Source organism: Myodes glareolus, chromosome 5 (genome assembly GCF_982192425.1).
Source record: "Myodes glareolus chromosome 5, mMyoGla1.1, whole genome shotgun sequence".
In the NCBI taxonomy this organism is placed as follows: Eukaryota; Metazoa; Chordata; class Mammalia; order Rodentia; family Cricetidae; genus Myodes; species Myodes glareolus.
Window position 1 is genome coordinate 18,056,006 of NC_142030.1, and position 26,501 is coordinate 18,082,506.

General features: G+C 36.7%; 1 protein-coding gene across 9 annotated transcripts in view; it reads left to right on the plus strand.

Annotated features, from left to right (window-relative positions):
- Positions 1-26,501, plus strand: part of Akt3 (AKT serine/threonine kinase 3) — a 241,832-nt gene that overhangs the window by 206,043 nt on the left and 9,288 nt on the right. For all 9 annotated transcript variants that reach the window (XR_015001246.2, XM_085687654.2, XM_085687652.2 and 6 more), the window contains 3 exons: positions 6,789-7,003; positions 14,565-14,652; positions 24,344-24,446. Coding sequence is in view for 8 of the 9 variants with exons in the window: in XM_085687654.2 (XP_085543780.1) it covers positions 6,789-7,003; positions 14,565-14,652; positions 24,344-24,446 (406 nt within the window). In the remaining variant the exon portion in view is untranslated. The remainder of the gene's footprint in view (positions 1-6,788; positions 7,004-14,564; positions 14,653-24,343; positions 24,447-26,501) is intronic.

Sequence of the window (26,501 nt, forward strand, 5' to 3'; positions counted from 1 at the left end):
TAAAGTGATTGAGTATAATGAATGCAGGTTGCTGCTCAGGAAAATAATGTCTAGAGTTGCATATAACAGTGGAAGACAAAATAAGCCCTCCTGGGGAGTGTGGCATAGGGACCCTAACACTGAATAGGAAGGGAGGGAGGATGGACATGTGGCTAGTGGTAGGGATGCAAAGGAACTCACTTGGAATCCCTTGGGTAAAGGAGTACTTGTGAATTGTAAGCCAGGGGTGTAATACAGTGGGATTTACATGGTCAGCTACAGAGAAACTATGTCATGCTGAAATTAGCCTTTCCTTTTACTTTCAGATAGTGTCTACCATGTTTTGAACCTTTCATTTCTATTCTGCACCATTATCAATGCTGATCTTTTCTTGATAGGAAGATGAGATCAGTGCATCCTTGACTGCTGCTCTTGTGCAAGAATCCCGTTGATTTCTCACTTCTGCTCTTTGAGCACTGTCTGTACAGTTTGTGGGCATCATGCAGCAGCCTTCCTTTCAACTTGCATGCTCTTCTTTCAATTATTTCTATCTGATTGTAGTGGATTGCTATTTAAAGTGGATGGTGTGAACATCAAAGATTCCTTAAAAAGCATATGAGAAGTCATCTAAAGCCAGTTTATTAAATGCCCTTTGTATCAGACCAGCAGCATATTTAGGTAAATGCTTACATTTATATGGACTCCGATTATTTTTATTATTTATTATTATTATTTGGTAAATATCACCTGAAAAAGTAATTTTGCTAGATAAAATACTATTAATTAAAAAATGAATGCCTAAATAAGTATTTTCTCTTAACCTCTTTTGATGAATAATTAAGCTTACAGTATAATACCTTTAGTGGCAGTTTACTGATAGGAAGATAATCTTTGAGGAGGTTATATAGTTTATGATCTGACAAACTAAAAACTAGACATCTCATGTGCAGCATCTCTGGAAAGGCATTGATATGTACAGCTTTAAATGAGTTCATTTTTCTTATTGTAGTCCAAGGAAATAAAACCAATCCATTAGAAAATTATAGGCCATAAGATGTCTTGAGAGGATTCTGTTTTTTGTAGTCTGTGCTGGGTTTAAACACCTATAAATTATAAAAGAAATTAGAAATCACATATAATTTTTTTTAATTTCATTATTTAGTTTGGATCCTATTAAATCCAGATGATTTTATGCAGTGCTAATTATTTGGAGTCTCAGCTTTGCTCTTGAGTTAGCAGTACCTGCTCAACTTTCCAACTGTAAAACAGTTTGAAAATCAAATGTAGCTTACATGCAAGACCCAACAAAATTAAAAGTGTTAAGTGCGTTTTGGCAGTTCACTTTTATTGTGCCCAGTCCTCAAATGTACCAGCAGATAATCATCTGAATGTTAGTTATTTTTCACATGCTTATGTGATCACACAAAAAGTACATGCTAAAAAGAAGCAGATGGTGACAGATGGGCAAGGTTGAGGAAGGTGGTGTGGGAACCCAGAGAAATGCACTTCTGTAATAGTGTAAAAATAAAACTATTTGATAACCAACTTAAAAAAAAGCACAGAGATTCTGAAATGACTTGATTTTTGAGAAATATATAATATCTAGCTGTGGTTATTTTTGAAAATGGAAATAGGAAATCTTATTTTTCTAAGTGTATAAAGTGCTTTTCCCCCTACTAACTAAAAATTTAGTTTTAAATTCACTCTTTTTAGTTCTCAAAGCCCATTTCTAAACATTTGCTTATTAGAATTCTGTATATTTTTCTTTTGAAATCTATGTCTAATATCTGATGTGAAGTATTGAGAATATATAAAATGCTTCTGAAAATTGATAGCTTTTGTTAAAGAAATCTGTTTTATTGTAATAAATCATAGTACAATTGAAAATTAACTACATAAAACTTTAAATATACATTAACTTCCTAAGAAGTAAGTAGGAGCATGGAAAGGATGAGTGTGAGGCAAGATAGGTGAAGGGACAGAATGTCTAGGAGACTCTTCCAGTATTATCTTTGGGAACTCTGGGTGAGAGATGAGTATGGCCAGTGATGTGTGCTTGCACCTTTAATCTGCAGGCAGAAATAGTAATGTGCACAGTTACGTTCAGAGTAGTCCTTGAACAAGTTTTTGCTATATTCCTAAAAGTTATGAAATTATTTTACACTACTGAGCTTTGTGAGAAAGTTATTTTAAAGCTTCCTTTTTCTGAGAGTCTGGAAGATGTCATCACTAGTATTACCAGGAAGTTAAATACTTTTAAGTCCCATCAGGGGCAGAGTAATTAGTTCCGGTTGTTGTCTGCCTGATAGTTAGAATTTATATTTAAGAATCTCTATCAAATGAGTTGGCTTGTTACTTGATTAAATTTATGTCTTTACTATGGCCCTATTATGGGTGACATTAACAGTCATCCCGATGTCACATAATTGGATATTGTTTAAACGTGAAGTCAAATAGAATAAATGCCCCTTAACTTTTACAGCTTGTGCTTTTTACTAATTTGGGAGGTTTTTGTTGTTGTTGTTGTTAGGTAAATCCCACATAAGCTTCTTTTTAATTTGATGAATCAGAAAATTGGGTATGATTTTAGATATAGTCCAAGGTTTAATTGTAATTAATTGTAAATTTTCTAACTCCTGAGGATATACAAAACAGTAACCTTAAGTTAGTTACTTAAGGAACACTAATGATGCCTATTTTTACTTCAGTTACAATGACACAGTTTCTTAGAATTCATTAATGTGTATTGCTTTGCCATTAAAGAAGCAGTAGAGATCTATAGGAAGATATATGTATGTATGATTTATTTCCTGATATTGATACACCTGGCTTTCGTCTTGAGGGATTTTCCTAATCTGACTTTGGTTTACTTTTGAAATTGTGATGTTAGTTGTCTTCAGGCATTTATGTTTATTTGTAACATAAAACTTAGAGCAATAACATGACATTTATGAATGCCATATTAAGAGTTAGAGCAGTTGGTTATCAAATATAAAATGTTATTTAAAACAGTAATATGAAAAACATTGACAAACCATGGAACTCAGAATCTTTATGAATTATAAATTATTATAAATTATAAATTATTACTTCTTGAAACTGTACTCTTAAAATATGAATAAGAAAACTTGTCACTTTTTTTTATCAAGTGCCAATTTGATAAAATATCAAATGATGTGAGGAATAGAGAAATAATGTTTAGAAGTGATGAAGTATATGCATTGATGTTTTTACATAACATATATATCAGTTACCTGAAATGTGGGGTTACCAAAGAAAAATTTGAAAAAGTGGTAAATTGGTTCATCCAAGTTCACAGTTTACTTTCACAACATAGGTGTGTAGACAGTTTGTTTAGATGTTTGATTTTTCTCCCATCTGTTCTGTCAGGATTATTGATTGAGCAGCAAGCCACTCCAGGGCATACATCGTCTCCTTATAATTGGTAGCCTTGGGTGCATTGTTTGGCCTGACTAGCAAACTGAGAAAGGTGTCCCTTTACTTACAGTAAATCTTGTTTGGTAAAATAATACTGGAATTAAAATGTTTTTGAAAATGCCGGTTATATTAATGTTGGAAGCATTTACTTGATAATGTCATTTTGAAATACACAATTTTTAAATCTTTAAATTACTGTTTAAGATCTTATTTGTCAATTTAAAATTGTTTTTCATTTACCTACCATTTTTAAAAAATAAGTGTATTTACATCAGCTTTTAACAAATGTTTGGTATTAACTGATGCCTGCTTTAACATGCTTGAATATTGGGTTTTATTAGGTCTGAGAGTAAAGCAATTTCTGGGTTCTGGTAGGAAAATTGAAACCCAACCTGTTTCTTGAAGTTTGTGCTGTTTGACTTTAGATTTTACATGGCCTCTTCTTGCTTAATGGCATATACTTTTTCCTTTAGTACATTTTCTTTTGTCCCTTGTTTTTGTGGAAATTGTTTAGAGTGAACAGGCTAAATCTAAAATTACAAAGGGCATTAGGATGGAAGGCGGCACTAAATGTCTGCACCCTTGCCGAGGTAAAAATCTGTGTCATTTTAAGGTAAGAGGTGCTTAGGTCATTTCACCAAGATCAGTTTGGAATAATTAATTTCATTTGGAAATTTGAGAGTATTTCACAGAATTAAGTTTTAAAAGCATTCTATTTAAGAGAGAAAATATATAATATGAATAGTAGAGTATGTTTTACATTCTGTGTCTGTGTAGAATGTAACAATCATTTTTATCTTTATTTCTTGAACATTTCACCTCACAACTTACGTAAAATATTTCTTTGTTGTTGATAGCAAAGCTTCTTAAGAGTGTGGCTGAGTTGTTAGAGTGCGTTCCCAGCAATGCTAAAGTCTGCATGTCAGTAATACAATGCATTATATCAGGATTGTTGACCACAAAGAGATACAGCAAACAGTTCCAATTACGTGATCATGTATCTGTATGTCAGTGAAGGTCCATGTGTCAGATGCAAAACCACTTATATTAAGAATGTGTTTATTTTAAAAAGTAAATAAAATGTATTACATTTTATCTACCAGTTTTTTCTTACAATGTAGTTTTGGTTCTCAGTTGCTATTCTCTTCCAAATGAAACCTTCTTTTTATGTACTCCTACCCTTCTGGCTGAAAACCAGGTATTTAAACAAAAATAAAGGATTGCCAGTTTTGCCAGCTGGGGATGAGAACCCGGCTGGTGAAATGTGGGTTCAGAAGGCAGTTAATCCAGCTTTTATGCTTTTTATGGTTTTATGAAAAAAAAAGAGGTTAAAAACCACATTTGGCTCCTTTTCATGTATGCCACTGTTTTGTTGGTATTGTAGGAATCCAGTTAGAGATTAGTTCGGTTTTTGTTTTGTTTTATTATTGGGTAAAATCCTGTATCAGTTAGATAAAGATAAAGGTCTAGAAAACTATGCACTTTATTGTGAATTTTGAGATAGTCACTGTTACTTTAAAAGGTCAATAGTATTTTTTAAGAAATAAAAAATTCCATGTGCTTCTTGAGGCTATTCTTTGTCTTCTGTTTGTTCCCATATTACTTACATTGAGTGCGAAGGTTTTGTCTATTAAAAAAGTAAAGTTTGTCTTTCAGAAAATATTTTCTTTAGTCACAGTAACCAGGCTTTTGATCTTAAGTTACAGATGGTTTTTTTGGTTTCTTTGGCAATAAAACAACTATATGGTTGAAGTTTTTACATTCTGCCCTTCATCTTTAAATCATTCTGCTCAAATGCCCTTTGTAGTAGTTAACTTTAATGTAACTATCAGAAATACATAAAATTCAATAAAGCATTTGATTAATTCAAAATAAGAATTTTCTAGTTGATGTAATTCATATTCTACACCAGGTTTCCTCGAAGCTTGAAAGGGTCAGATAAACTTAAGTTTAATATTAATTCAAATGTAGTTATCTAAATAAAGTACTGGACATTGTCTCTACGTGAGAGATATTCCATTGAACAAGAGTCACATTTGCGGTGAGGGTATAACTTGGTAGAACACGTGGCCGACTGTGCACAAGGCCTTGGGCTCTCCAGTTGCAGTTCCATGCTGGGGTCAGCGCGCATAATAAGTGGCCCTGTTTAGATTTGAAGAGAGTGTTTTAATATAACCAAGTGATATCTTTGTGCCATAACTAAATTCTTTTTGCATTTTATATATATATATATATATATATATATATATATATATATATATGACGTATACCACAAAGATTCCATAGCTTCTCTCTGTCTCTGTCTTTCTCTTTGAGACAGGGTGTCTCTTTGTAGCCCTTGGGTGTCCTGGAACTTACTTTGTATGCCAGAGATCCACTGTTTCTGCCTCTTGAGTGCCACCACACCTGGATAAACTTTGTTGTTTCTGAGGCTTCAGATATAAAAAAAGATTATATTTCAGAACAGTAAATACTGATACTCATTTCCTTCAGTATTTTCTGAAAGATTTTAAACATATAAGGGATCCCATAAGTTGTCATATTTATTGTTTTACAGCCACACTCTATACTGTCATCATTTAAATTGTTTGATGTTTTCATCTTTTCCTGTTTGATTTGTATTATTGTCTTTAAAAGTTCTTTTAGATTTTGTGTGTATAAATGTTTTGTGTGTGTGTGTGTGTATGTGTGTGTGTGCGCACACACATAATCATGGCCACCAGATGCCCAAAAAGGAGGATGTCTAACTCCTTTAAAGTGGAGGAACAGATTTTTGTGAGTCACCAGGTGAATTCTGGGACTGGAACCCACCTCTTCTAAGTACTCTTAGCCACAGAGCCAGCTTTCCACCCCGTTTTCTTTCTTGTTTTAACTTAATTCTTAAAGTAAAATGTACAATGCACAATATGTGATCTGTCACCAGCATGGCCTAATTTTTTTTTAAGTTGTTGAAAGGACTCAGAGTGTGAAATTCAGTAGACCTAAAAGAAAATAAGCAAACATACTAGCTGATGGTTTTCATTTCGTTATGTAGATTTGGATATGCTTCAAATTCATTTAAGAAAATCTTTATGACTTTTGCTTTTTGTACATTGAATGTTTCTGAATTTATATTAACTGTTTTATATGTAAGTAATTGAAGCTTTTTTGTTTTCATATAGAATTTACTCCTTTTGAATGATACTTTAACCATTAATGTACATGAACTAGGCATGGCACTCCAGAGGCAGACAAACAGATCTCTATGAACTTGAGGCCAGTTTAGCCTACATAGGAAGTTCCAGGCCAGCCAAGGCCATATAGTGAGAGTAGATGATGATGATGATGATAATGAACAACAATAATAATAATTTTGCTGGTTTCACTTCTAGGTATTAGAAGATAATGACTATGGCCGAGCAGTAGACTGGTGGGGCCTGGGTGTTGTCATGTATGAAATGATGTGTGGGAGGTTGCCTTTCTACAACCAGGATCATGAGAAACTCTTTGAACTAATACTAATGGAAGACATTAAATTTCCTCGAACACTCTCTTCAGATGCAAAATCATTGCTTTCAGGGCTCTTGATAAAGGATCCAAATAAACGGTAAGCCTTGATATCAGTCTATAAGTTGCTGATAAATTTGGTTAGAGTTCATGATTTGAAAATAAGTTGAAATATACATGATTCCAGGAACCATTGTATTTGGTATAGACATTTTCTTACTGAGATACGGACTTATTTTTAAGTCCATAATATAGAACAGTTTAAAAACACATAAACTGTTTCTTAATTTGAAAATATTATACAAACTTTTCAAATAAGGACTTTTGAAAAATCTTTATGTATATTATGAGTAAAAAATGTCTTAATTACCCTAGGAATGGAAGGCTTTCTTTTTCCTTTCAGTCCCTAGGGCTTTATGTTTCTCCTGATTCACATCATAGAAAAAAAAGGCTTGTTTCTACTCTTTCTGCCACTAATTTAGGTTAACATTTCTATTTTCTTTTTATCTGTTTGTTTGATTGGTTGAAGATTTCTACGCAGCTTTGGAGCCTGTACTGTACTCATTCTGTAGACCAATCTGGCCTCGAACTCACAGAGATCTGCCTGTCTCTGCCTCCCCGGTGCTGGGATTAAAGGCTTGCGCCACCAGTGCTTGGCAACATTTCTCTTTTTTGTTATTTAATTTTTTTTCCAGGTATGGCTGAAAAATTGGTTGTAAGGCGAGACACTGTAATTTTGTTTTTACAGCTATGTTTTGGTTATGATCTAAGCTCTCCTATAGCCTTTACTGCTCAGTCACTGTCTTTTGTCCATTTATATATTAATTTACAATATACTCACTAGTTATATGTGGAATAATTTGTTTGTAAAATGACCCATAACTTGACGTAGTGTTTATCTTTCCACCTTCCCATAATGTGTGTGTGTGTGTGTGTGTGTGTGTGTGTGTGTGTGTGTGTGTGTGTGGTGGGGGGGGCAGGCAGGCAGGCAAGCAGGCAAGCAGGCAGAATCTGTCCTCTCCCCATAAGTATCGGCACTTCCATGAAAGCTCATTAAACTCTAAGCACCTAGAGAATAGATGACTTCATCTTTTTGGTTGCCCAGAATACTTCACCTAATGCTTTACCAGTGTTTTTTTATTCATTCTTAACATATATTTGAGAGACTCTTTAATGTTTGAAAGAAGTATGTGAATTCTTAGAACTCGATCTTTGTTTCCTTTAGCAGAGGTGTTCACTGTAGGTATCTAATTTTTAAGTGTATAAGAATGTAGGACTGGAGATGTGGTATAAGTAGTTAAATGACTGATTGCTCTTGCAAAGGATCCAGTTTCTGTTCCCAGCACCTAACTAATGGTTTACAACCATCCGTAACTCCAGTCCAAGGGCTCCAACACTTTCTTCTGATCTCCTGAGGTGCATCAAACATGCAAAAGATATGTGTGTGTGTGTGTGTGTATGTGTGTATATGTATACATATATATATGTATATATATCATGTATGTAGGTAAAACGCTCATACACATAAAGTAAAAAATAAGTTTAAAGGTAAATAAATTTTTAAGAATGTCATACTGCTTTCAGCAGAAATAACCATATATAATAGTTTACCATCACTTTTTTATTTCTTTTAATTTCTCTTGATTCTTTGTATATTTCACATCATGCATTCTGATCCCACTTATCTCTGTCCCCTTTCATTCACCCTCTGCCTTGAAACCTCCTCCCAAAACAAACCAAATTTAAAAGAAAAAACAAAAACTAAATCAAAGAAACAAAAACAAACAAAATGAGGGAGGGAGGGAGGGAGGGAGGGAGGGAGGGAGGGAGGGAGGGAGGGAGGGAGGGAGGGAGGGAGGGAGGGAGGGAGGGAGGGAATCTTGTTGTGGAAGCTGTAGTGGGGCCCATTGAGTCACACAATTTACCCTGTAGTCTGTTCATCTTTACTTGCCAGTGCTCACTGCTGTAAGTAATTGACTTGACTAAAGGTCTGTGGCTTCTGCTACACCACCGATAATGGGCTCTCACTGGGGGTTCCTCTTGGATATCCTGTTGTTGTTCTGTGTCATGGTGATCCTGCTGTTTTCAATCTGTAGGTTCTTCCTTCACATGTTTCAATAGTTCATAATTCAATGGGTGTTGAGGTGGGACAACTCATAGCCCTGTCTTTGCCTGGGTGGTAGTTGGATTGGTCAGCTCACCAGCTTTTCCCTCTCCAGCACTGCCTAGACTAGCTCACCTAGTGCAGCCTGCAGCAAGGAGCGGGGCCAGTTTTCCTGCTCTCAGGTCACCCAAACTCACACCACCAGGGCCAACTCTACTATTTTGCCCAGGCAAGGTGCAGGGCCCTCTCTCCTGATTGCTATGGGGAGCATATTGGGGTCGGGGGTGGGGGTGGGGGTACTCAGCTCAACTGTCCTGCTCTCATGCCATCGGGGCTGGCTCTCCTGAGTTGATGTCAGCAGGGTCAGCACTAGCATGTTGCCTTGGCGGGTGCAGGGTCTGCTCTCCAGTGTGATGCAGCTAGTGATGGATGGGGATAATTCTCTCACTCTTGAGACCCTGGCCAGCTCTCTCATCTGCTTAGGTGGTAATGATGGTGTCTAAAGGCAATGTTACTGCAGGGGCCATACTGATCTGGGTGACCTGTGCTGCCACTGGGACTTGGAGACTCTGGGCCTGAGCTGCTGCCAAGATCCATGTCTGGGACCCTTGTTAGCACAGGGGTTAAGGGAACCATGCTATATTGAGCAAGCCCCTTGCTAAATACTGCAGCAGGAGAGCTGACTCTGCCCCTTAGAGGAGAGCTGACCTCTGCACTAGGAAAAGATGGCCCCACCTCTCACACAGGTGTGCACCTCACCTAGATGAGAAGAAGAGCAGGAGAGCGGCCCCTCCCCCGTCTGCCATGTGTGGTATGGGTAAGGGAAAGAGGCCTCTTCACTTTGTTTTGTGAAGACCATTCAAAGATTGTATTGAGTGATCTTTAGTGGCTCAGTTGTTTCCTTAGACCTATAAAAAGATTTTCATCCTTTTTTCCCTGAGTGTGTGCTTTTCTGTTGATTTAGTTTGCTTTTTAGGGGGCCTTCCAGAGTAGATTGAGTAGATACTGTAAACATTTCATGTGCAGAAGGTAAGTGATGTGTCTGGGTCTCACTGAAAATTCATGTGGAGCCAGAATAGAAAACCAAATTTCCTGATGTGTGCATAGTATTTCTCGTGTATCTTGTCTGCAGAACCAACTTCTCAGTATAGTTTTTGAGATGTATTGAAGTTAAGGTGGTTATTTCAGTTATGGAATGAGCAGACTTTGCTGAAAGATTGTTTTTAAGCAGAGCTGTGCCTACCATTTCATCTTTTTGGGTGGGGGAGAATCTTAATATTTGACCTGGTTTCAAGGGCAGTGAATTTTTATCCCATCTTTTTCTGACTCTTCCAGACAACTTTGGTCACTCTTTGTTTTGTGGTGTTTCTGTAAGTTTCTGGCAAAACAAAGTCTTGTTTATGTTCTTTGTATCTCATTAATTTATCTAGTATTGGCTCATTCCCATCGTACAGATAGCACATAGTAGGTACTTAGAAACTTTTGAATATATATTAGGTAAATTTCAAGAATGTTAGGGCCCTGATACATATTTTCTTCTCTCAGGCCTATAAAGCTTTTTTATATAGTGTCAGGTCTCTGTACTGCTGCATCAGAGTACTGAGGATGCACAGACAGACAGCAGGAGCACATCGCTCTAAACATTTGTAGAGTAACAAAGGGCACAAACCTATTTGCATATTTTTAGGCCAAACTATGTGCAAATGCTCTTGATCATTAGCTCAGCCGAAGAGATTTTGAGAACCTGAGCTGGCTTCAGGCATCATTTGCATGTAAAATATAGCTAAACTTGCACATGAACATGACATTTGAAACGCTCAGTGCCTAGACTATAGAATATGAGTTGAGCACCATTGAAAGATGGAACAGGTTTATTAGACTGTAAGGGTCTTATGTTTCTTAGAAAATAATCTTTATTCGGGGAAGGATGAAAAACCAGAAGAATGCTTTAAAGAAAGAGATGGTGTAATGAGATATGTGTGATAAGAAAACAGCCCTGGCTGCTGTGGAGTGGTCTGATTTGCAAAGTAAAGGACAGGAAGACAGAACACTTTACAAAGCCTGTATGGCAGATACATTACTTAGGATGCTGAGGCAAGAAGATTTAGGGTTTGAGGCCAGCCTGAACACTATAGGAAGATTATATCTTAAAAACAATAAGCAAATATTTCTAATAAGAAAGCAGGTTCTTTAAAGGATTTTTAGAAACAAACAAACAATACAGTTGTGAATAAATAAAAATGTGAGGAAGTTGGTATGGATAATCCTAGAAGTACCCAGTTAGGGTGGTTAATTTAGGGAGTACAAGCAAAGATGGAGGCTTGTAGTGGTGGATGCTGAGAGTAACTTTATAGCACGTCTAAGGTTTCGTTGGCAAACCTAGATGGAAATGTCAAGTAATCATCTGGAAGAAATGCAGTCAATGCTTAAAAGAGTCATAGTAGCCAACTATAGATTTGGGTGGTCACTGACATCTAAGGGGGTAACTGGAGACTGAAAAGTAGCACAGAAAGGAGGGTGTGGAAAGAGGACGGCCTGGGCAGAAACCTGGGAAATAACAGTTTAGCTCTAGGAAAAATAAAGCCAGCAACATTCTCCAGGAGGCTTTGAACATAATCAGATACTGGGATTTCTTTTTTCATTCAGCTACTTTAAGTGCTGCTTAATTTTTTTTTCTTTTTTTGTATTCTTTGCTGAATTCCTGTGAGTTCTCCTAAAGGATTAACCATCTTTGAGTTTTTTTTAATATAATATTTTAATGATTATTGATTATTTGGGGATTTCACATTATGCACCCCAATAACACTCACTTCCCAGTCCTCCCAAGTCTGCCTGCCCATCCTTGTGACCTCTCTTCCAAAAAAGAAGAGAAGAGAAAGAGGGAAAGGAAGAAGAGGAGGAAGAGGATGAAGAACTCCTGCAGGTCCCATTTATGTTGCCCATATACTCCCATATACTCCCGTATACTCCCATTGGCCAGCCCCTTAGAGAAAACTGAAACCTCCTCATCCACACTTCTACCAGAAGCTTATTCTCTGTTACTATGTGGCCCTTCTGCATGTCTTTCCTTTATCCTCCAGTACAGCTTACATGAAAACCACCACCTCATGCTGGGTATACTACTATAGAAAAATGGGAGTTCTGTGATGTTCCTCATAGTAAGGAATACATGGGAGTTAACGGCTTATTTAGTATTCTGATGTTGAAGTTTATGGCCTTAGGCATAAAAAGGCTCAAAGCATCAGTTCAGCTCATATTTTGACACCATTTTGAAGTATTTAAATTATACATTAGGGGGCCATTGACGTTAAATTTTTTGACAGCTTAATACTTTAAAGAATTTTATGCTAATGGATTTGAGCTTCTAAAATGAAATCTATAACTATAATTTTGAGATTGCATAGCATTCACTGGCACTATTTTATGTATCTTGATAAACATGCTAGCTATGTCCTAAGCCAATTATTGCAAAAGAACTGAGGTTTTATACAAAAATGAACAACTGTATCCAGATTGACATTTTTTAACTTATAGAATGGCTGCTTCTCTAATTCATGTGCCTTCTCAAGTACACATAAAACAATATTGTGAACTATAAACAAACTGTAAACTTTAAGAAAATAGAGTTCTGATTTTTTTAATGCAAACTGGTTTGATTTATACTTTGAAATATTAAATTCTTTTCAGAAATAAATATTTTGATGTTTTTGCTTTTTTTGTTCCTTAGGCCAAGTTTAGGATGACTTTGTTAACCCAATACTGATCTCTGCCTCCCAGGGAGAGACAGCATACCAGGGGAGAGATAGCATCCCCTGGAAAAACAGAGATCAGTTGCTTAATCTTAAATACGAAATCATAAGACTGAAGGTTCCAGATAAGAACTTTGCTATCCTATTATACAATCTAATGTTTTCTCTGGAGTGGAGTTTATTTAAAGACTCCTCTGAAGATCCTAGAGCAGGCTTGCTTGCATTTCACACCAAAGCTATTCATGTATCTACTAATTGTGTCAGATTTCATTCCATGAGTTAGGTCCTGATAGCCACAGTTCAGGGACAGTTGGTCTGTCCTTACTTTCCTTAGCTGTTTGGTTTTTTTTATTTTGTTTTGTTTTCTGGCTAGTGGTGTGTTAATGTTGGCATGCACAGATCACCAGTACTGTTAAATTTCCCGCTGTTAAATTTCCAGGGATGTTGTAAGCTCTACCTTTTATTCAACAGTCATTGATTGTTTTAATCAAATGATACAAATTAAATCAGGTTCTGTGACATTGTAAATGTCGGGAGAGATAAAGGAAGTGCTCTTCCCTGTGGAGAGTCTCACATGTTTGAGTACTCACTGACAGAAGCAGATCATGGTTGCTGTTTATCATGTCGCTTTCTTCTCTGGCTTTACCATAAACAGACAGTACCATGTCAGAACTCATTAGAAAACATATTCATTTATAGTTGAATTTGTAATTGAGCAAAAATGAAATGTTTTCTGTGAGAATTCTGCGGCTGGTTGATAATGGAAACATTCTATTCTTTTTCTTTGTATTTATTACACTTTACACACTTTATAATAGTAAAAATCATAATGAACTCATACACACATGCATCTATGCTTGATTAACTTCAAAGAGAGTTTCCTATGTTAGATCCAAACTCCAGTTTGTTCCTTTACCTTCTTTTTCTCTCATTTTTTTCTTGTTTTTTTTTTTCTGTTTTCTTCTCCCTCCTTTCCAGTCTTATTTTTTATACATAGTCTCTTTTTAATGAACAGGTACTAAATTAAACCTTAAAAGATAGAAAATACTTGTTTTTCCCTATTTTTAACTTTTATTTTTTATATTCTGAATTGCACAGCAGATTAACTTGTAAGAATGTGTCATGGGTAACAATATTGTCTCTGTGCAGTTCTTTTGCAATATGACAGCAGTCTGAGATTTTATTTGGAACAGTGCTCTCCAGAGATAGTTTTATTGTTTTTCTTTTTGAAATATGATCTTGGTCTCTCTCTGTACCCCTAGTTGTTCTGGAACTCACTGTGTAGACCAGGCTGACCTCGAACTCAGATCTGTCTGCCCCAGCCACTTCAGTTTTGGGATTAACTTCACCACTAACTCCATAAGATCACAGATGTGTCTCTAACCAGTTGTTTACTTTGGGATTTACATTAACAAAGGAACATTTTGACTCAGTTACTAAAAAGGAACAGTGACTGTAGCTTCCATTATACCTGGTGATACCTGTGTATTTCTGAATCTTGTAACCCCCAGAGGGGCTGCATTATCTCTACTTGGGAGTTGGTCACTTGTTCATTACCCCCTCTCTAAGAAGTGCTTGCCTCTTTAGAGTACTCTCCAAAGCTTTTGTCTTTTACCTTGGTCTAAGGGTGGTTTTTATTTAGTAGTGTGTTTGGAAATTTTAGTTATTAAAGTTATTTAATTTTTATTTTTATGACTATGCATTTAAAATTATTTCTAACACAGTAAATTTTATCTACACAAAAGGTTTTATTGTGTGACTTATGTAAATTTTTTCCATTTATTAAATTTTATTTCTATACTCAACAGCCTTGGTGGAGGGCCAGATGATGCAAAAGAAATTATGAGGCATAGTTTCTTTTCTGGAGTAAACTGGCAAGATGTATACGACAAAAAGGTAAGATGCCTTTGTGATACTGTACACAGCAGAAATTTATGGGAATAGACTTTAGTAATGCAGTGATATTTCCTATTTTACTTTAGTGATTAAACAGTAACCAAACTTCTTAGCATAAATTTTTATTTGTAATTTTGTGCCTCTTGAAACGCCTCCCAATTGTCAAGAGTTTATTTTTCCTTTTCTTAATAATTTCTTCAGCCTTATTTTTTCCAGTTGAAAAAGAAGACACCTGACATTTTGTTTTTCATTTAGATAAGCCAAAAAGAAATAATAATTTATAAAAATTGCCTTTATGTCTTTAATTCAAAACATTTCACATTCAAATATATAAATTCTTTATTTTTAAAACAATTTACAGTGAAACAGTTTTTGTATTTAACAAAGTAAGGATTTATGGTCTTATTTGTATCCTTTCTGTTACTTGTAACAACTTTATTTTCCACAGAAATGACTTCTGCCAATTATGTACCTTTATTTTAATTATAATGTGCATTTTTCCTGATGGTGTTTGTTCATTATTTGAGACTGTGTCACACTTGGCTGGGCCTGCCGTCAGCTATAGTGGTTCTCTTATCTGGCCTTCTCAGTGCTGGGTTCCAGACGTACAGCACATGCGTGTCTAAGTCGATTTTATACTTCACTTTGCCTTCAGATATTGTTAATACAGATAATGATTTTGATTTTTAAGTGCTTACATAATTTTTTTATATGTTTGTATGTGAGGGTGGGGTTGAAGTCAGATTATTCTGCATTCTCTTACACTGAGCCTGGAGCTTACTGATGAGGCTGACCTGGCTGGCCAGTGAGCAGTAAGGATCTGCTTGTCTGTGTCCCTCAGCCGCGGGGTATCACTGTGTGCTACCATGCCTAGATTTTCGTGGGTGCTGGAACTCTGAACTCATGTTCTCATGTTTGTGTGCCAGTTACTATACGTAAAGAGTTATCTCTCCAGATCTTTATATAAAATTTTAATGTGAAATTTTGATGCTCAGTAACTTACTTGATGTTTTATCTAATTATTTTATCTAATCTAACCATTTCTGGATTTCTTTATTTTTTTATCTGAAATATTTGTTTTGTGCCAAATACTTTCCTCTTTGAGTCTCATAAAAGGATACCAGTACAAATCATAGGGGAATGATCGGTATTTCACTTCTATGTTAGATTGTTTACAATGGGAAATTTGGTTGTTTTTTTTCCCTTTCCTATATCTAAGCATTTAAGGTAATTGTCCATTTAAATACTTTACCTAAATCTTCACTTTAACCAAACTTATATATTTTGAGTTTCTAACATATGAAAACACATGTGTGTTCTAGGTCTTTCACAGCCTCTATGAAACTCCATCAGCATTCTGAAAGCTATGAATGTTTATTGACTTGATCCAGACAATTGCATCCACATTATATCATAGATAATGATCCTTACGAGATACATGTGTACCTAAGAAAGCCTCTGTGAGCTATGCTCTGGTTATCATGTCTCTCTACTACAAAAGAACTGGAAATAATGCATGGTCAGACATAAGCACCTGCACTTACTTACTGGGTCAAGGTCACCTGATATGGCCACGAGGAATGAAATGAAGCCAGGCTGGAAGAGCTGCAGCACAACTGAGGCTGTGATAGTTTTATTGCGTGGCCCCATGATACACATGGTAGAGAGAGCCACTCCTACCAGGTGTCCTCTGACCTCCACATGTGAGCTGCACCACATGTGACCTTCTACACACACTCAGACAAATAAGTATAATAAAAATTCAAATGTAACTTATGTATAATTAGGTATTTCATCTTTAAAGTTGGACACTATTACTTACTAATAAACTTTGTGTTTATTATTTTACGTATTAGTCCATAATTAATGACTAGTTTCCTAATTAAAATGTTTTTTTGAGACAGAATCTCACTGTCTCTGTGTAATGTAGAACCAATGGTGGTAACCAGTCTGACCTTGAATTCACAAATAAACTGCCTTTTTTTTTTTACTCCTTTCTAAATATTTGTGACAGAGTAGAGATGACATACTTAGTATCTTAAAACTATGTCTTAAGCATTGTCTTCAAAAACAGAAGTGAAGTAGCTATAGTAGCATGGTAACCCTCAGAAGAAGGTGGAAGAGCTGATCCTTTGTTCTCCAGTGCATCTTGTTCCTTAGCCCCCTTTGCAGAGAGGGACAAGCCATTTGAGCCTTAGGAGAGCATGATCGTTTTAGCACCCTTAAGCTGGGAGATTTTTCTGGCAGGTTGTTTGCTGGTGTAACTCGTCTACGTGGTCTTTCCTGCTGGGTCTTCCTGTGTAACCTGTCTTGCCCTCAAACCCAGCATCCTCTCTCCATTGGTACTTTGAGTTACAGGTATGCACTACTAACTAGTCCAGCCTCAGATTTTATTTCATCTATTTATTTTAATATTTTTAGAATTATTTATTTTATGTGTGTATGAGTGTTTTGACTACACATGTAAATACTCACTCTGTGTGTGTGTAGTGTCATGTTCACGAGTGTGTAGTTTCCATGGAGTTCATAGTATTGCAGATGTTTGTGACCTGCCATGAGTGTTCTGGAGCCCAGGGCCCTAACTCCCGTCCTGTACAAGAAGAGCAACAATTAACCATGGAGCTCTCTTTCAAACCCCCAGCCTCAGATTTGAAAAGAATCGAATTAATTTGGATTTAATTAATTTTTCTCTATTGTGGGTTTGCTTGTTTGTTTGGGATTTTAGTTTACTCTCTCTCTCTCTCTGTGTGTGTGTGTGTGTGTGTGTGTGTGTGTGTGTGTGTGTGTGCGTGCACATGCGCGAGTGTGCTGGGACTTGAACTTAACCAATGTCTTTCCTGTTATGTGCTAGGGAAGTGTGCTGCCACTGTGCAGTCTCACTTACCCCATTTGATTATTTCATTATTTTGCCGCATTTGTGTTTATTTTTCTAGTTTTGTAAGTTAGAACCATGATTATTGTTGAGACTTTTTTTTCCCCTAGGCCAACATTTCTTAACCTGTGGATCATGACCCCTTTGGGCGTCAAATGACCCTTTCACAGGGACCGCCTGCGGCTATTGGAAAACACAGATATTTACATTACAATTCATAACAGTAGCAAAATTACAGTTTTGAAATAAGAACAAAATGATTTTATGGCCGGGGGGTCAGCACAACGTGAGGAACTGTATTAAGGGACATAGTGTGGGAAGGCTGAGAGCTGATGCTCTTGAGACTTTAAAAGACCTGTTTTCTCATTTTGAAGTACATTTTCTTTTAGAAAATATTTTAAATATTTTATCTATATGGCATGTGGGAAAGATTAAAAAGTACAGCTAAATAATAGGGGTGAGGAAGGACCAATTGGCTGTTGTAATTATAGAAGTTCATTGAATTATCTCTGAATCTGGATAATTTTGTTGTTTGACATTTTTGTGTGACATTTTTTATAACAAAGTTTTTTTTAAAAATAAATCTTTAAGCTATCAGGGGTAGAGTAGGGAGGAGAAGAAGGAACACAGATTCGGCTTTCACTCTGTAGCATGCTTTCCCAAGATGCTCCTGTGGGTATGGGACACATGTTCTGTTAAGATGGCAGATGGTGCAGTTCATGCCGACAGCATTCTTCCGTGTACTGGTACTATCAGTTACTGACAAGCAGTTGTTGAAATCTTCAGCCACAATTGTAAACATATTTTTAATTTTGTGTTTCTTTTTTGGTTTTGTTTATTTGTTAATTTTTTTTCAGTGATCCTACTCAAACCCAGATCCTTCCATGTGCGAGGCCAGTGCTCTGCCACAGAGCTGCACTCCTAGACCGCTTTCTGTGTTCTGAATTTGCACTGTCAACTGTATATATGTTTAAATTTGGAAGTGGTATATCTTGATGAATTAATCCATGGGACTAGTTATTGTTTTTTCTCTTACTAAATATAAGGTTGTGTGTGTGTTTGTGTGTGTATATGTGTAGTATGTTTTTTCTCATCATTTTACTTTATCTGTTTAAATTATAAATAAGTAGATTCTGTTTTTGTGTAGTGTATTGTTTTTTCTTATTGCATAACGTATGACTTAATGAAATGTAATATACAGCTATCTTCATTTAATTCATTTGTTGAATATAGTTGTCTGGCTGATTTTTAGCTTGTCTTTTTTGCCTTTCTTCTTGCCTACCTCTTTTGTGATTTGTTTGGTATTTCTGCTTCCATTTTGCCTCTGCCATAATCTTACTAGCTCGTAGTTGTTTTTTTGTTGGAGGGTGTGTCTAAACTCTGCAGTGTCTGTTTCCCCTCAGTCTGCTTCCAGCTGTAACCACATCACATTCAGCAGCTTTTCCTCCTGTCACCATTTCTGTGCTGCCATTTTCCATCACAGCATATGATTATTATGATTGTTGCTTTATAGATAACAGTTCTGATATTTGCAGTGTTAGGGATTAAACCCAGGTTGCATAATTGCTAGGTAAGCTCTCTACCATAGGGCTACACCCACTAAACTCTCAGCAGTACTGCTTTAAAGTGGTTTAAAATGCTATAAATTCATCATTTACTATAGATCTATGCATCTACCTGTGTTTCGTAGGAGGTTTTTTTTTTTTTTAGCCTGCATTCTAAGGCTGCCTTTTGCTCTACACTTCAGTCATTGACCTTTCTTAGCTTTGATAACATTCATAGAAAGGAAAATTAAAGGAAATATGATATTGAAATAAATGGAAATGTGATATTTAAGAAAGGGAGAAGAACAATTTAAGGAAAGAAAAAGCAGTAATAAGTGGCATGACTGACTGGAGAGACAAGGAGAGATGTGTTAGTGGAGAGATGCCTGTCAACATAGCACACCTCTGAATAGTGCTGCTCCTGTGCCTGGTGGAAGGAAATGACGTACAGTACAGGAACCTTTTCTAGATTTGTTGGTATAGTAGCAGGGAAAGGGTCTAGAAAAGAATCCCATTAAAAGTGTGCCTCAGTGATTGTTTTAGTTGGGGTTTTATTGCTGTGATGAGACACTGTGACCACAGCAACTCTTACGAAGGAAACATTTAATCGGGCCCAGCTTACAGTTTCAGAGGTGTAGTCCATTGCCATCATGGCAGGAAGCATGGTAGCATCCAGGTAGACATGTGTTGGAGAAAGAGCTGAGAGTTCTACTTCTGAATCCTAAGACAGTGGAAAGAGAATGCCACACTGTGCTAGGTTTGAGTATATGAGACCTTAGAGCCCACCTCCAGCAACACATTTTCTCCAACAAGCCACACCTACTCCAAGAAGGCCACACCTCCTAATAGTGTCACTCTCCATGGGCTGAGCATTCAAACACATGAGTCTATGGGGGCCATTCCTATTCAAACCACCACAGTGATGTATATTAACTTTCAGGGGTCTTGGAAATTAAAATAGAGGCATCAAGGAAGGAAAAGGAAGTATGGATTCTATAGATAACTTAAAAGAAATAGGAACTGATTTTAGTCTAAAAGTATAAGGAGAGGCAAGAGGAAAAGTGCTTTAATTCAATAAAAAAAAATTGTCTAAGGAACCAGCATTTGAGTTTGAACAGGAAAGACTGTAAACCTCTGGGAGTCAGGAGTATAGAGTTGAAGGATGGGTTTCCTCTATAGGAAGAAAAGGATGACAAAGTAGGTGGGAAATGTGGCTTTGACATGGAGAATAAGAGAGTAGACGAATGGTACTAAGTACCAGGAAACATGCATGGTCAAGAATGGAGTTAGTTTTTAGAACACATTATTGCAACATATTTCAAATTCATTGGTGAAATGTCATGCAAGTGTTGTAATGGAACTTTCTGAGTCAGACAGGGTATTCTAGTGTTGCAGTTAGCATTTCTAGTTGAAGAGTTGAGTGACAGAAGGCGGTTATCCAGATGTTAGTGATTGTGATTGTTTTCATGGAACAGGAAACGAGAAGAGAAACACAGATTTATCACCCTCAAATGATGACTCACTTTTTAAACTTTATCCAGAGAAAGATGCATTCCAAATACATTCTAGACACTCTCATGGCTAAACATCATAATTGCTGCCTTGTTTTGGTCATGAGGTATTTTACGTAGGATGTAAAAGAACATAGACAGCTGTCAAAACTAACATTAGTTTTTCCATATAATATAAATAGCATAAGCTTTAAGAAATGCCTATGGATAAAATATATATCGGTTGTTTCTTATAAGAATCTCACTTAACAGAATCGAAGACCCAGATGTTAATCTACACACCTTCGAACACATGATTTTTAACAAGCAAGAAATATCAAATGGAAAAAAGAAAGCATATTTAACAAATGGTGCCAGCATAACTGGATATCAGAATGTAGAAGAATCAGATAGACCCATATCTATCACCATGCCCAAATCTCAAGTCCAAATGGATCAAAGAACTCAACATAAAGCCAGCCACAGCCACACTGAACCTTATAGAAGAGAAAGTGGAAAGTACACTTGAACGCATTGGCACAGGAGTCCGCTTCCTAAATAGAACCCCAGTAGCACAAACACTGAGAGAAACAATTAATAAATGGGACCTCCTGAAACTGAAAAGTTCTGTAAAGCAAAGGACATGGTCAACAAGACAAAATGACAGCCTACATAATGGAAAAAGATCATCACTAACCCCACATCAGACAGAGGTCTGATCTCCAAATGTACAAAGAACTCAAGAAATTGGTCATCAAAAGAACAAATAATCCAATAAAAAAATGGGAGTACAGACCTAAACAGAGAATTCTCAACAGAGGAATCTAAAGTGGCTGAAAGACACTTAAGAAAATGTTCAACATCCTTGTCATCAGAGAAATGCAAATCAAAACAACTCTGAGATTCCATCTTACACCTGTAAGAATGGCCAAGATCAAAAACACTGATGACAACTTATGCTGGAGAGGTTGTGGGGAAAAGGGAACACTTCTGCATTGCTGGTGGGAATGCAAGCTGGTACAGCCCCTTGGGGTATCTTTGTGGTGATTTCTCAGAAAATTAGGAAACAACCTTTCTCAAGACCCAGTAATACCATTTTTAAGTATATATCCAAAGTATGCTCAGTTGTGCCACAATTGCTTAAGCACCACAGCCTTAAAATAGAAAACAGACAAACAAAAAAATTAAACATACAGGTACAAGATAGTCACAAATGATTTGATACTAAAGGAAGTCTGGGGGGATTTACTTCGAAGATCTTAGTCTTACACTCATAGAGTATTTCCAACCCAAGTTGAACTATGGATTGTGAGGTATTCTCATGAATTTAAGAAAATTATCTTTCAAATGTATTCCTCTATTTATACTGTAAAGAAACATAACTATTTAATTTTAGGAAAATAGTGAATGTTAGTGTGTGATTTGATTGCTAGAAGAGTACTCAACATACTTGAGTATATACAAGTAAACCCAGCTCTAAACATGCCTTTTCAGTCAACTGAATTTAATGCCTTGAATACATTGTCTTTTGTAATAACAAAATAATCAAGATAATCAGCCCCCAAAGAGGCTTATTTGACTCACAATTTTGAAAGTTTCCACATGTGACTGACCGATCCTATTTCTATTGGATTTATCATGATGCAGATGGCACATCATGGTGGGAAGTACAGGTGGAACAAGCTGCTGACTTATGACAGCAATGAAAGAGAAATAAAAGGGAGAAACCGAGGCTCAGTGGTCACCTTCAAGAGCACGTGATCTAAGACAAAAAAAATCATTAACTTTCTGAAATCAAGGACTTTATCACATGGACATTTCTAGATCCATACTGTAGTAGCCCATAATCTTGATCCTGTTGTTCTGATCATTAACAACATTTTCTAAAAACACAGTAACTTTCAAAGAAAGATCTATTAGAAGTACAATATATTTGTTGGGTAAATATATCAAGTTTATACTTTAATAATATGGTTGCTTTTTACTGAATTAGCACACAAAAACTAATTTGTAGCTAGGTGTTTCTGATTATTAGTGCTTACCATTTCTATAGGGTTTACACTGGGGCAGCTGATAGAAGAATATTCTGAAAGAGGTGCCTAGAGATATAGATAACAAAGATGATATGATACTGTTGGCTTAAGGCCAAAATAGAAAAGCTCATGCAGTAGTTGTGTGCTGGGGTTACTATGGCAGAATGTCACAGACTAGGGGGTGTGGTTTGGTTTGGCCTGTTATTTGTTCTCGTTTGTAAAGAAATGAAGGGGGGGATTGTTGCAAGTCCAAGATCAAGGCTTACATTTGGTTCTTTCCCTGAGTTTGACATAGCCTTTCCTTAGTTCATGTATTTCCTTGAGTGTCCAAATTCCTTCTTTTTATAGACACTTAGGAGCATTAAAGCCACTTTAATGTTGTTATCTCTTTGAAAGCTGTACTTATATATAGTCTTACTTCTTTGAGACAGGGTCTCTGTGTAGCCCAGAATGGCCTCAGGTTCACAGTTCTACCTCTGTCTCCTGGTGCAGTACTTTAGGTGTATGCCACTAAATCTGCTTCATATTTTTGTTTTGTTTGCAGACCCCACTTACCAACTTTAAAAAAACAGAATCTGTCTAGAGAATAAACATTTTAATACATATTTGGTGGCAGTGAGAATGAGGACAACACACTTCTCTCAGTTCAACTGTGTTTTTCTTCTTTAATATTTTAGCAAAACATGCTAATTTATTTATCCTGTTTCTTTTTCCTATCCTTGTAAGAATTACATTTTGTTCTGATGAGACTCACAAAGTCTGGGACTAAGCATCTTGTTTTCAAAAGGAGATATATATGCTCTCTTGCCCTTTGGGGTCAGAGTTCTGATAAGTGAGAATCCTATCACCTTGCTCCCCTACAGCCAGTACAGGGTAACATGGATCAGCCACCTGAGGCTTCCTTTCCATCCTCTTCTTGCTTTGAGACCCACTCAAGTCAGTCCAGCTCCAGCTCTGTTAGTGCTAGCATACTTGCTTCAGACTGCCTTCAGGATACAGCCCTTGTGAGGGAGTAAAAGCTTGGATGCAGTTTTTCATGAATTTCAGAGGCTGCTAAGAATTCTGATTCTATGGCAAAGGTAGGCATCAATGCCCATTCCAAGAAAGCAGAATTCTTTACAAATTATAAAGGTAGAGTGTTGTCTGTGCTTTACAGAACAGCTGTGTTAAGTTGACTTTTGCTTTTTCTTTGTTGATATGTTGGTTTGTTGATTTTGAAACAGTGTCTCACTATGTAGCCCAACTGGCCTTGGATTTGTGATCCTCCTGCCTCAGCCTTCTGAATCCTGAGATCACAGGAGTGTATCACTACTCCTAGATCAGTTATATTTTTAATATTAACCAATTAAGCCAGTTACCAGGAAAGAAAGAAAGGGTAGGAAGCAAGATTGCATTCTTGCTGCCCCAGGAAGAACCGCCATCTCACTTGGTTGCCAACTTCCTTACAATAGTCCCTCTAAGCCTGTTATCAGTGAATAATTAGAACAGACTATACAGTGCTCTCTTCTCAACATGGTTCATGATTTACCCATTCTTCTGTTTCACATAATCAGTTGTTAATGGCGTAGCCAAGATCTTACTATCCTATCTTTAGACTATTGACAGAGGGAGCCAAGCACCTTGTCTACCTTAAAATGTGACTCAGCCTTCTAGTCTTTGGCACCATTCGTTTCGTTGTTTGCTCTCTAATTATATCCTAAAAGTAAGGTTTTCTTAATTAAAATACATTGACAGTATTCTCTTTTCTTATAGCTTGTACCTCCTTTTAAGCCTCAAGTAACATCTGAGACCGATACAAGATATTTTGATGAAGAATTTACTGCTCAAACTATTACAATAACACCACCTGAAAAATGTAAGTAAATTTATTACGCAGTTGATAGCTTTCTAAAATAATTGTAAACAGTCCTTTTCAGAATCATTTGCTACTTTAAAGATTAAATCAAACTGTGACTTTGATTCCATTTCTCTTGGTAATTTGGAGCTCCTTGTGAGGGAACAGCAGAGCAGCAGGAACAGGAACAGTCCTGGGTAGGAGAGTTAGAGGCTGAAATACAGACTTAGTCTTCCTTGCTGCTGTCTCAGCCGTGCTTTGCTGACTGTTGGGAGCATTCCCTAATCCAGACCTTGTTTCCTATGTCATATCGTCAGAATTAATGCTTGTTTTGCCTCCTCCTTACTTAGTCGTTTGAACTTTTTACTTTTAAAATTAGGTTTTCCTTAAACAGTAGTATCTTTCAACACAGTTTAGATTGTTATTTTCATGCACATACTTTAAATTAAAAATGGATTAGGCTGTGTGGTCATACCATTTCATGTTGTTCCATATACATTAAAATATGCCCTGTACTCTAAGAAATGCTATAAATAAGTAAATTTTGATGAAGAATGAGGATAGGGTAGAGTTTTGAGGTGATGTTTGAAAAGCTAAAAGTATCCCAGACATTCATATATAGCATCCTTTAGCATTTCTTCCTTACTTTTTCGTTGTTTGAACATATTTCTCTGTTGTTTATTGGTACTACTCAGTTACACTGAATGTCTGTGAGACAGAAAAAGAAAAAGAAATGCTATTCCCATAATGGTCACGGTTGACTAATTTTATTGTTGAAACACAAACTAGGACTCATCTGGGTTCCATGGCTCTGCACCCAGGAGAGTATATGCCCTGAGAGGAAATGTCTGTGTGGACATATGTGCACTTTTGGTCCTTTGTGCCTTTAGATTCACCAAGAAGAAGTGTTTAACATTTTATAAGTGAAGACTTTGGAGCCCAGTGTCTCACACACAGCTAGGAGCTGGGCTCATCAGCTCAGTTGGGATACCAGCAAAGCGCTCAAGATGCCCACATGCTAAAATAGCCCATGTGCTATTGGTAGACTTTTAGCATCACTAAGAAGTTGGAGAGTATTCAAAGGCCTGTGGAGTTGCAGGCAATTAGTTAAGGGTTATCTGAGTAGAAATTATGGGCACAGGCCTTGACCTCTGGTTCCAGCATAGAATGTAGCAATAGAATTGTTCAAAATGCTGGGAAGCACCAGTGAATGACTGAACACGTCTAGAAAATGCCTACCCTATGTTCTTTCTGGGCTGTGTCATTTGGATCTAAGGCTAGTTGTTTTCAGAGCATCATTCCCCAGGGTAAAGCTCTAAGCTGGGTTCCCTTTACAGTATACATCTATATTCTCACCCAGTCCAAGAAGTAGTGTAGTCTTAACAAGCTCCATTCTACTGTAATGCTTCTGTCTTGATGATGATGCCTTTATTTGCTTTTTTTTGTTAGTTTGTTTTCTATTTTTGTCAGTGTAACATAATATTACTGAGAGAAAGGATCTCATGACTTAGTAGCTGTTTGTCCCAGGTCCCAGGATAGATGCCTGGCCCAGCATAGATACTTGATAAGTATTTATTAAACAAGTGAACATAAACTGTGACTGGGACCGGGGACAGTTAGGGTAAGGAATATGCCCTGTTCTGAGCACAGTGCAGTTGCCTTTGGATATCTGGGCTTCCTTTCCTCCCAGTTGACATCCATAGTCTACACCGGGATAGGAAGATATTGGTGTCTTACTGAAAGTGTGTTGGAGGGAATCTCACAAGCCTAGCTAGGTCTGGATCTCAAAGGATCCTGATGCCTCAACCTTCCGAATAACGTGCCTGGGCCTTAACACCACACTTGACTCATGACCTGTCCCTGTCCTCAGTCTCAGCCTTGTCAAGATGGTTCTTTTCTTAAACAGAAGTTTTGTCATCCGAGGAGTCTTTTTAAGACAGCTGAATATGTGAATTTGAAAAAATATAAATAGGTAGGGCTTGAAAAGGAAGAGTCATGAGTAGATAGTTGACTTCATAAAGTTAAAAGTAAAAGCCCAATTTTACAAGTTAGAAGATGTGAAAGCATAGACTCAGA